This window comes from Sphaerodactylus townsendi, linkage group LG01, assembly GCF_021028975.2.
Source record: "Sphaerodactylus townsendi isolate TG3544 linkage group LG01, MPM_Stown_v2.3, whole genome shotgun sequence".
Taxonomy (NCBI): Eukaryota; Metazoa; Chordata; class Lepidosauria; order Squamata; family Sphaerodactylidae; genus Sphaerodactylus; species Sphaerodactylus townsendi.
Genome location: NC_059425.1, coordinates 99,568,864 through 99,580,912, shown reverse-complemented (window position 1 = coordinate 99,580,912; position 12,049 = coordinate 99,568,864). Strand labels below are relative to the sequence as shown.

Below are 12,049 nucleotides of genomic sequence, written 5' to 3'. Positions count from 1 at the left end.
GGCAGAAATTATGCCGGTGGAGGGGAGGGGGCCGTTCACACGGGAGCGTGCGAGCAGCCCCCGCAGAGGCCAGCACAGAAGAGGCGGCTCCTCATGGAGCCGCCTCTTCTGCATCCCCCCCCCCCACTCAGCTGGTCCTCCAGCATCAGTCTGGAGGGCTGCAGGGACCTGCCCATGCTGCCCTCCGACCTTCAGACTGATGCTGGAGGACGAGGTGAGTGGGGGGGGGGGGACGGGAAAGCGGCGCCTTTGACGCGGTTCCCTCGGGAAGGGAGGTGGAAAGCGGTGCCTTCCTTGGAAAGGGAGGTGGAAAGCAGTGCCTTCACATCGCTTGGGGCCACACAGGACGGCGCTGCTGCAATGTGCGAACAGCTGCCCAGGGATGGCGTTTTTGCTGTCCCTGGGCCGCTGTAAATGGCCCGTGCGGAAAGGGCCCAGGTTTCAAGATGTATTGAAGGATACTGGGGAAAAGACGTAACTATGTAGAAGAAGTGTGTGTATTCATTTCTTGAAATGGAAACCCAAATTTCATCTCTCCTCCATTTTATCCTGACAACAGTCCTGTCAGTTTGGTTAGACTTAGGCCCCTTCTGCACATACAGAATAATGCACTTTCAATCCACTTTCACAATCGTTTGCAAGTGGTTTTGCTATTCCACACAGCTGCAAAATGCATTGAAAATAGATTGAAAGTGCATTATTCTGCATGTGCGGAATGTGTGTGTGACTGGTTGAGGTCACTGACCAAGTTTCCACAGTAGAGTGATCTTCCCAGTCCAACATTCTTAACAAATATGCCAAACTGGCTCAAAATGGTTTTGATTGTGTGTCCCTGCATGGCATGGGGTTGGGCTTCATGGCCTTGTGGTCTCTATGATTCTGTGGGTAGTCATTTAGGAATATATGAGACAAGGATTATTTAGATACATCTCCATCACTACCAAGAACACACCAATCCCTTGTAAGACAGACAACAAAAGAAAAATGCGGTAGCCTTTGTATTTATCAGTATAAGGTATATGTATCAATATAAGCTGTAGAGTAATTTTGGGTTAGTATGTGACGAGTCAGCAGAAGCCAAATGGGGTAATATTACCCTGTGACAGGAGGGCAAAAGCAAAGCATATAACCAACATTCCATTTAAATATAGTGTTTCTTCAGCATAAGAAACTGAAAACAAAGATTGTGGATATTGGTAATTGTATTGGTCCACAAAAAGTGTAACCGAGTGATTTCCAGTTCTGTCCTCGCCTCACATTCTCTTTCCTCCAACTATGTAGCATGCCATAACTTTTCACAATGTTGTTATATTGCATCTGGTGATCGCAGCTGTTTCCCATGAGCCAATTTACCTTGCTGCACAGCCTGCTGCCACATCAGACTGATACAAACATGTTGCAATTTTACTCTGCCCTATACACACACTGGAAAACATTGCAGCTCTTAATCTCTGTGGTAAATTTGAAAATTCTGAAATAAAAGCAACTAACACAATTCTTTTTGATAGCAATGGAATTCTGCTGCTTCAGTACTGGCCTGATAATGTTGTGGGGTTTCCGGGCTGAATGCCAGCCACAGATGCAGGTGAAACGTCATGAGAAAATGCTACTGGAACACGGCCATACAGCCTGGAAACCCCACAATACCCCAGTGGTTCCAGCCGTGAAAGCCTTCGACAATGTCCTTACTGCTTATATTTTTCTCCCCCCACTTTGAATATAATATGCTTTTTTCAAGGTTGTGGCAGGCACTCCACCTCTTAAAGAGACATTAACTACCTCCTGACCCAGTCACTGAGCAGGTTTAAGTAACCAGGGAACGCAAGGGTCATACAAGTAGGTGGTAGGCCTCAAACTTCCAAGGATCCAGTCTACCTCCTTAGACAATAAACTGAAAAGTATGCCAAACAACTGGACAAGTTAGCACCCTGTGACTGCTACAATAAGAGTCCAAGTTGGAATGCATGTGAGAAATTGTATCTGCAAAGTGCTGACCAAAACAGTCACAGAGAGCCAGTGAGCTGTCCTCTTCTTGCAGGTCAGATTGCAACAGGTCTCTGATGACCTGAGACATTTCTGCTGGCCCACACTGGGCAGATGGAAGGAAGGCATAAAAGTGTTGTTTCTTTGCCACCATTACTGCCAAGGAGTACGCTTTAAAATGAACTTTGTCCATGTCTTATTGGATTTGTCCTGAGTCTTTCTCCACTGTTTCTCTAGCCATCAGACCCATGTCTTTTCATTGCCTGCAGCCCATCAGTAAACCAAGGGGCTAATTTGGGCTCTGATACTTCAGAGCATCTGGACTAGCTGCCCTAGTCATTTCATCATTCCAGAGGTCAGCCAAGGCATTGATAGGAAAACCAACCATAAAGGCAAGTACCCTGTGCAAGCATCAGGTAATTACTGATCTATGGGGTGACGTTTACTACAGACTACGCTTACAGAGTAGGTTGCCATTGCCTTCCCTGTCCTCAACGCTTTACCCCCAGCAGGCCAAGTATCCATTTTACCAACCTCAGAAAGATGGAAGGCTGAGTCAACCTTCTGCTGGCTACCTGAAACCAACTTCTGTCGCAATCAAACTCAGGTCAAGAACAGAGCTTTGACTGCAGCTTCTACTCTGTGCCACAGGGCTCTACTGAACGAACCACAGCAAAAGGAAAATCCCCCAGGGTCAGACCATTTCAATATGTTCTGCATTCTTTCAGCTTCTTGGTATCCCAGTAAATCTAAACCTGATCAAACAGGAATCTGTTCATGACAAAGGAACCAACATCAATTCCTCCAGTCTCATAACTGCATTCCTCATACCAAGAACAAAATGCCAGATCAAAAAAGTAACCTGTACAATATGTAAGACCATAACCCTTCCCTTCCCCAGTCTGGATTATCAATAGCTGCTGCTTCAGTACAACGTCCAGTTTCCAGCACAAGAGGAAACTTCTGACTCATGGTGGGATCTCTGAACACCTTCCTAAGTTTTGTGCAGTATGTTTTATATTTAGATATGCAAACTCTGCTTTTCTCCTCAATTGGGATACAAAGCACATCACAACATCATTCTTCCCTCCTCCATTTTATTCTCACAACCCTGTGAGAAAGTTTACATTAGGGGTGATTAGTCCAAGGTCACACAGCAATCATCCACACCAGAGTACAGATTCCAATGTTGATCTTCCAGACTACTGGTTCTCAACCTTCATAATGCCGCGACCCTTTAATACAGTTCCTCATGTTGTGGTGACCCCCAACCCTAACATTTATCCATTTTACAGATGGAGAACACTGATGCAGAGAGTCTTAGGCGACCCCTGTGAAAGGGTTGTTCAACCCCCAAAGGGGTCCCGACCCCCAGATTGAGAACCACTTTTCCAGATGGCACCTAGTCCAGTACTCTAACCACTGCTACTCACTATGTAGATCAGCTCTCAGGCAGTCATATTTAACTAAACAGAAATCAAATTCCATTTTATACAATTTTTTATTCAGTGAAATAACGTATAAAAACTTACAAACTGGAAAACATAACTAGACACAAAATAGGATGATACTGAAATAAAACATGTATACAAGAGCAGAGTTATATCTGCCTCTCCCCCCTCCCCACCCCGGCCAATCAAAACACACACTGGCTCCATTTCTGATGGGGTGTTTTTGCTAACTGAAACCAGCACAAATAACTGTTCAATAGTCACTCCTGTTGACTTAGGCTTTTTTTTTTTACACTACTGGAGTATATTCAGTTACTTATATATTAAAAAGAAAGCTAAAAATCAGCAACTTGATTCTGAATTTGCAGACAATGCTATCCTGAGCAAAAACAATGTCCCCCTTCATTTTCTGCATACTTTCCCCCAACAGGAGCCTATGGGAATGGAACATAAAACACACACAGGTTCCCGACTTAATGCTGCAGTGCAGTGCTACTTGAAAAGCAACCATGATGTATTTTCATAGCTCTTCTTCCATTCTGCAGTGTTACAAGAGGATGCTATTAGCGTAACATAATAAAAACAGATTCCTTAATTCATACATGTTAACCAAGTAAATATGGATTATTCAGATTACTATTCCATGAACAAGCCAAAATGTTTTCCTCAGAACTTTCACTCCCGCACACTTTGAACTCAGCACAGGGCTCACTATATACAGTCTCTGGTTTCCTCCAAGTCCTGGATGATAACATTCGACATCAGCAGCAGCAGCAGCTTCCACTCTGCAGGATAAAAATGCAACCAACTCTTGACAAATTTAAAAATCCTTGTAAAAAAATCCAATTTGTCAGACATTAAAAGTTGTTCAATTATTTTTTGAAGAGTTTGGGAATGTGCATGCATACATTTACCTGCATATACATAACGTATACACACACACACACGCTTTTTATGCATATAAAACGATTGCCATCACATTATTACTGCAATTTCAGTAAAAATCTGATTCCAAACACATTTACTTGGAAATGCAAGTCTCATTGCTTTCAGTGCGATTTATTTCCAAGTTAGTGTGATTGGAATCACTGCTTTAATAATAAGCGTTTTTTAATCGACATAATGTGAGTGAAATTATCTGGAAACAAACACTTGACCAAAAACCAAACAAAAAACACCCCACCCCTGTGCACAAAAGGAATTTCCTTCATTGGCTATGGGAATTTCTGAGTTTTTTTGTGAAATGAAAACTGTTTATAGTTCCTTTAAGAATTCTGCATCTTCAGCTACACTTCCTATAAAAGGCAACTTGTTTGGAGGGAAAATAATTATACTTAAATATACTTTCTGTTTCTTTTCAATCTCTTTCAAAATCTTGCATCACACTGCATTCAAGTACACATTTAAATAGCGTAAAATTGCTTAGAACTTGTTACAGATACATTTTCTAGCAACATTCACATAGTTAGCTGAATAACCCTTAGATATTTTCCTCTGTATTAAAATCAATTTTTATGATTTCATACAATACCCTTTATTAATTTTATACTTTTTGCTGGGAAAAGGACTAAGCCAGACATCTTTCCACATCAGTGTAATTTTGATTGGGAGAGGGGGAAGAGGATGAGTTTAGTAAAAATGAATAAAACAAGCTTTTAAAAAATGAAGTTAGTCTCAGTCAGTCTAACAACACTGCTTCCTGTTCCTTTTTGATAGAGTCTAGGACAGAGTGATCACTCTCTGTATTTTCAGCATCCCCACCTCCTAAAAGAATGGATCTGTCTTCTTCTAGAGTGAAGACAGAGTTTTGACTTTGGCACGAGTGTTTGACAACCTCATTGGGAGTGCAGAACGTTTTGTCACACAAGTTGCATTTATATGGTTTGTTGGTCTGTACCAACATGTTGTCCATCTGGTTGCCTTCCTCAAAAGTACAAAGCTCCAGAGTCTGCTTGTCTACCATGGTATACGTGTCCATGCTTTGGTTTAGACACACATGTCTTGCAGCTTGATTGGCCCGGCAAAAGCTTTTGTCACAGGTACTGCACTTGAAAGGCTTTCCAGTATGTATGTACATGTGCTCTCTCCAGTGGCTTTTTTGAATGAATTTGCGTCCACAAATGGAACATTCATACTTGCGTCTTTTAACTTCCCTTTCTTGATCTGCCTGCTCCAAATTATCTATGTCAGCGATGTCAGAGGGTGGTGGTGTTTCTGCTTGCTGCTGTCCATCAATTATTGGTGAATCTGAAATCTGTTGGAGCTCACTGTCACTAATCATTCCAGCTTCAGGTACTTCCATAGCATCTTTTTCAGGAGCGTTGTTACAAAGAGACAGGGAAACACTACTTTCTCCATGTTGGCTCGATGTGAATGGCACTCCTGTGTGAATCTGCAGGTGTTCACGCAAGCTACTGCGCAAATTGAATCGCCGGCCACAGAGGTGGCAAGCATAGTATTTGGGAAAGCTTCCATTCTTTTTCATAATGCTTGGCTTGACATGTGCTATTGTGAGAGAAGCAGGCTGATCATCTGAAGAAGAGGTCTCCATGTTGGTTTCATCTCCTGGTGGAGAAGAATGAGAAGCAGCTGGAACCAGTTCTGGAGATAGTGAAGACTGCCGTGGGTCAGAAGGGGCAATATTTGTCTGGGGCACTTGAGGCAGAGTTGGTGGTAACTGTGATGCCTGGGAGCCTTCATGTACCTGTTCCTGGTTTACTTGGGATGGTTGTGGCCTTGGTTCTCGCACTAGTTTGTCAGCTGCTGAAGCTGCTTTTGTGGGATTTCTTGTCTGATGATCTGCTATCTGAATACCATATAATGAGGATGCCAATGGAAAAACTTGCTCTGGGTGTGCAAAGCTTCCTTGGCTGGCCAGGCTGGCCTCTTGAATCAATGGATATGCATGCAGAAACTTGATTCCTTGCTCTAATCGAACAGGATCTATGAGCTGAGGTGCCATCTTCCCAGTGTACATCAAATGCAAGAGATAGCTGAATATATCTGGCTGTATGTCAGTTGCCTTCAAACGCACACATTCACTGAAAGACAATTAAAATATACATTAGAACATCAACATTAAATATTTTAGAAAAAGTAGAAGTACAACTAATTTAAGTAAACCAGGAAGCTGCTACTGATACGGTGCAACAATGTAACATTCTCAGTGGCGTAATGTCCATTGGGCAATGCCCAGGGCTCAGGAATTTTGCAGGGCATGCTCCAAAGTTTTAATTTTTTTGGTGTTTTTATACATTTTGGCCTGCAGGGAGGCGCATTTTTAGAGATAGCGGCACCAAAATTTCAGGGTGTCATAAGGAGACTGTCCTGATGACACCCCCCACGTTTGGTGCAGTTTGGTCCAGGGGGTCCAAAGTTATGGACCCCCAAACAGGTTGCCCTATCCCCCATTGTTTCCAATGGGAGCTAAGGAGATGGGGCCTGCACCTTTGAGGGTCCATAACTTTGTCCCCTCCTGAACCAAGCTTCACCAAACTTGGGCGGTGTCATCAGGACAGTCTCCTGATGATACCCTGAAATTTTGGTGTCACTAGCTTAATAATTGCACCCCTGACAGGCATCCCCAGAAATTTGCCCAAGAATCTTACTTCTGCATTGATTTTTTTCCATTGATGTCAATGGGAAATTTCTGGTGCAGCCTGTCAATGGGAAATTTCTGGTGCAGCACATTTCTGAAGGCACAGTCACATAACATTCAGGGTATCTTCAGGAGACTGTCCTGATGACACCCCCAAAGTTTGGTGAAGTTTGGTTCAGGGGGGCTAAAGTTATGGACCCTCAAAAGGGCAGCCTCTATCTTCTATTAGCTCCCATTGGAAACAGTGGGGGATGGGGCACCCCTTTTGGGAGTCCATTAACTTTGGCCCCCCTAAACCAAATTTCACCAAACTTGGGGGGGGGGTCATCAGGACAGTCTCCTGAAGATACCCTTAAATTTTGATGCCAATATCTCTAAAAATGCACCCCCTGCAGGCCGAAATGTGAAAAAACACAAACAAATCAAAATACATCCGGGAATCTCAGATGTTACCGCAAGTTCGGATCGCGCAGAGTTCGGAGGGGCGGGCTCAGGCCCTTGGCCCTCCAAGCGCCTCTGAACCGGCTCAGCTCGGCCTGATCCACGGATCGCGCCGAGCCGAACTGCCAAGCCTTGCTGCCTGTACTCCGCCTCTTGTCAGCCCTGTTGCATCCTCAGATGGCTCTTTGTGGGGTGGTAGGACTAGCAGTCAGGGGTGCACGACCCACCGACCGCGCCCCTCTCCCCTGGATGCCACCGCTGCTGCCTGCCACCGCCCATCCGCCCCCCGCATCTCAAGCCCTTTCACCGGTAAGAGGAGCACCTAAGTTCAGGTGGCAGGGAGGGGGGAAGCCACAAGCCACCAGGGGAGGCGGACGGGGGAGCTCCGCCTCCTTCCGCCGCCCATGGGGGGGGGGGCATCAAACTCAGGTTTTGCCCAGGGCTCCAGTTTTTCTCGTTACACCCTTGAACATTCTTTCAAGAAGAACTGCTGTGGTTTTTGAAAAAGAACTATTGGTATCTTGATTTTAGTAACCAGAACAATCAACAACTTCTACTAAAATCAGTGTCAGAAAAGTTATAACAGTTGATAAAGATTCCTTGGTGCAAAAACTACAGGTAAATTTTGTAGAACTATACAGATTCTCATACATCAAAATAAAATAGAAACCTTTCTATTTTATCCAGACACTTGGGTTACTGACTTCCCTGAAACTGTAGCTGTGACCTCTGCTTCATGTGATCCTTCCTTACCCCACACTACAAGGAAAAAGTAACAGGTGGACCAGAAGATCCTACATTTATTTACTTAAAACATCAAAGAGCTAGAACATTTTTAAAACCAGCAATTCCTCCTCCTGTGCTTAGCCTGTAAGTCTGGACTTTGAATTAGCACTAGGATGTTCAAACATCATCAGATTAAGATCTACTTGGCTAAACCAAGTTCTAGGATAGAAAAACTGGAATGGAGACACATTCTTGAGTCCCATATTCCTGACTGTAAAGTCTGGGGTAACACAGGCAGGGGAGCCATATCATTATTTTTGTAGCAGTGGTTCAAGCCACTATTTGTATTAGTTTGCATTATGGATACAGTAGATTACCTTTTAAACTTGGATTGCTCTGTCATTTATGGCCAATAAACAAACCAGATAGGAATGAAGCAAACCAGACAGCTTAATAGATATGTGAATGAAGCTGAAAATATTTACTATGAATTATAATGCAATTCACATTAGGATGCCATTAAATTGCATAATTCCTTTAACAATGTGTATCTCCCTTTTTCCCCAAAAAGAACTCTTTTATAATTACCTGCTCTGATGAACAAACAGCATCTTGAAGTAGTTTGAAAAAGAAGCAAGGACAGACTTATGTGCCTTGAAGTAGACATCACCAATAGTAACTGTGCAGTCACATAGGAAACCAAACTCTCTCTGAGCATTAAGTTGTTGCAGAAGAATGAGCCCATGATTGGCCAAATCCATCTTTTAAAATCTACAAAGCAAACAAACTTTATGAAAACATTACTTAAAAATAAATCAAAGATGTGATTTTCTACTCAGTAAAAGGGAAAGCGATCCACCAAAATGAAAATCAATTGGCAATTTGCTAGAAAATTATGTAGTACCTGGACTGGAGCAAGTGTTCAAGTGATTTGCTGAAGCCAATATTGTGTTAACAGAAAATAAACTGTCTACAATGCATCTGAGACCTCAATCAACTATGGATAAGGGGACAAATGAGCTCAACTTTTCACCACATTAGAATATGCAAAGAATTGCTGCACGATGGCTTGAACAATCAGGATTTATATGCCAGATGTTTGGATTCTTGCCAAAAATGTAAAGGCTAGCAGTACCCTCAATTTTTCCAGCTGTGCCTGTCAGGATTCAAAGCACCAGGGAATTGTCCCATTGATTTTAAGGATTTTTGCAGCACATGGAGAAAAGATTCAGGGCAAATAATTCCCAGTGGGTGGCTGAACTAATCTATAATAGCAAAATAGCTCAGTGGTACTTTTGGGGACTAACATTTATTGCAACATATGATTTTGCTGGTTAAAACTTAGTACGACACAAACATTAAGAGTAGTGGCACTCCTGGATTCTTGGATGTTACATTTAAAGTCACGGCTATTTCACGCCGCAACACTGCATCCTCGGATATAAAAGAAAAGTGAATCTAGAAATAATTTAAAGCCATTTAAACTGATCGGTGAACTGACCCTTTGCTTTCCAATCATGACGAGGAAAACTTTTTGGGCTGTGCAGAAAATATAAGCAGCGCTGTAGGATCCAAAATTTGATTACATCCTACCCCGGAAAAAACTAAAGCAGCTCCCTGCGGTCCACTCCGTGGCTGGAAAAAATCACTGCGCAGAGAAGCGCCTGCTTCCCAAGGCATCCTGCAACAGCCTGTCAGCGCCGGCGGCATGTTGTGCGAGAAGACAAGAACGCACGAAGCGCTCGCAGGGTCAGAGAAAGCCACAGCAGCGTATAGCGGTGGAGGACTGGAACCTCTCCCTCCGGAAGGCTCATCCTCGGCTTCCCTCGGTGTGTCACGCAGAGCCTTCCGCGAAGGCCTTTCCCATTGGCTGCCCGAGAAGAATGGGTGGGGGCAGGGGAGAGAAGCCTGGGAAGCGGCGCGCGACCCCGCCTTCCGCAGGCCCGGCCCCCTTGGATCAGCACGCGTCGCGACGCCAGGCCGCCGCGCGCGCGCATGCGACGCACGGAGGCGGAGGAGGGGCGTGCAAAGGACGGACGGCAGCGCGATCCGACGTAAGCAGCGCGAGCGAGCCGAAGCGCGCGAGAGACGGGATCCGCCGCTGTCGCCAGGGCCGCCTCGGCTGCTGAGGAGACGCAGACGGAGCCGCCCACCATCCGCCCCCCTCCCTCTCTCCCTCTCCTCGCCCGCCCTTTCCCGCTCCGCGCGGCTGCCTCAGCGCCCGCCCCTCCCCCTTCTCCTCCCAGGCCGGGCTGCTGCTGCCGCCGCTGGTGAAAGAAAAAGCAAAGGCCGCTTCGCAGCTGGGCGAGCGCGAGGACGGCAGGGGACACCGGCGCGAGAGGGGGCCAACGGCCGAGCCCGTCTCACGCGAACTCCAGGCAGGGCTCCAGAGAGCCGTTGCTCGCCTCTGGCCCGACCGACTTCCTCCACGGCCCGGGACCCGCCTGCTCCCCTGCCACCTTCCCCATGCCACTTGGCCGGAAAAGTCCCCTGCGGGCCTCCGAGTACTCTTTCTCCGGAACCCGATCCGGCCTAGCCCCACCGCCCGCCGCACAATGGCGGGTGTCGGGGGAGGGGCTGGCGGCGCCCTGGCCTCTCTCCCGCCGCCACGCGCGGCCCTCTGCCCCGTTAACCGCCCTCGCCTCGAGCGTGGGGGGGCGGTATGCGCTCACCTGGCTCGCGCTCTCGGCGGCCCCCGCCTTCTCCGCGCGCCCAGCAGCAGCAGCAACAACGGAGTCAGCGCGGCGGCGGCGGCGGCGGCTTTTCCTGTCCGGTTACGTTAGGGTCACATGACCGAGAGCGGAGCAGAGAGGCTGTAGCGAGGAGCCCCCGCCGGGGAGAGACAAGGGAGGAGGGGGAGGGGAGGCGGCGACGAGAGCTGTGGCGGCAGCAGCAGCAGCAGCCTCCCCTCCCCCGCTTCGCCTCCCCGCCCGCTCCGCCTGGCCTCTGTTGGCGCGCCGCGCTCCCAGGCAGCAGCATGCAGGCCGCACCGGCTGGGCAGGCTCTTTGCGACGGCGGCCTGGCAAACCGAATAGAGGCCCGGGCGTCAGCCGTTCTTTTGGACAGGTTCCATTGAGATCCATTGTATAGGCGCCGAGGATACCTTCAACCCCACCCCCCCACCCCCCCATCACGTAGAAGAGAGAGGGAGTTGCCACGAGGTGGCCAAGATAAAAATTAAGTATACTTTATTTAGAGATTGAAAGAGAAATCTGAAGTGAGGCAGACTTAATATATTTAAGGTGTTTTTCAAAATAGTAATTTGTACTGGAATGCTTCCAGATTGAACGTTTAGGTAGATGCTTTCACATTTTGTTTGTAGCATAGAATGGTTGTCTGGTGCTGAAATTTGTGTGTTTTGAATTCATTTTTAACTGGTTAGAACTAAATGACATGTTTTTGACTTTGTGAGGTTGGTCACTACTAACAATTTAAATTAAAATGTTTGGCATAATGTAGTTACATGATTATTTTGCTAGTTGAAAGAATAGTTTGTGATGATGGATGCACAAAACATGGGTCACTGTTGGTATGTTGAAATCGTTTGAACTTTGGTAGATCTTGAACATAAGTTTCAGTTTTAAATATTCATTTCTGTATGAATATTCACATCGGGAAAGCCAAGAAACTATACATAATATTAAACTCCTGTTAAGGATTCTGCTTAACCTGCTTTTAAGACACAGTGGCATTACTGTGAATGACAGTAATCTAATGTATAAATGGCTCTGCCTGCACCAAAGTGAATAGGCCTATGCTTGGAGATGTATTGAATTGCAGACACCCACAAACTGGAAAGAGACAATGCCTACAGTATTGTTGCAGGGGTATCTTCTAGTTTGTGTTTACT

General features: G+C 45.9%; 1 protein-coding gene across 3 annotated transcripts; it reads right to left on the bottom strand.

The window, feature by feature from the left end:
* Positions 1–3,465: 3,465 nt before the first annotated feature.
* ZBTB2 (zinc finger and BTB domain containing 2) lies at positions 3,466–11,067 on the bottom strand. 3 transcript variants are annotated; one of them, XM_048488760.1, is made up of 3 exons: positions 10,872–11,067; positions 8,788–8,970; positions 3,466–6,475 (listed from the first exon to the last, which is right to left on the bottom strand). In XM_048488760.1, exons 2-3 carry the CDS (start codon positions 8,958–8,960, stop codon positions 5,113–5,115), a joined length of 1,536 nt encoding a protein of 511 aa, XP_048344717.1. In that variant the 5' UTR covers positions 8,961–8,970; positions 10,872–11,067; the 3' UTR covers positions 3,466–5,112. The 3 variants fall into 3 exon arrangements, with proteins under 3 accessions (XP_048344717.1, XP_048344727.1, XP_048344737.1); XM_048488770.1 differs by lacking the exon at positions 10,872–11,067 and adding an exon at positions 9,701–10,167; XM_048488780.1 differs by lacking the exon at positions 10,872–11,067 and adding an exon at positions 9,793–10,167.
* Positions 11,068–12,049: the final 982 nt, after the last annotated feature.

Excerpts from the sequence above, each read along its gene's own strand:
- ZBTB2 (XM_048488760.1), bottom strand. The coding sequence starts at position 8,960 with ATGGATTTGGCCAATCATGGGCTCATTCTTCTGCAACAACTTAATGCT. Across the intron at positions 6,476-8,787 it reads CTGTTTGTTCATCAGAGCAG|TGAATGTGTGCGTTTGAAGG; the intron begins GTAATTATAAAA and ends ATTGTCTTTCAG.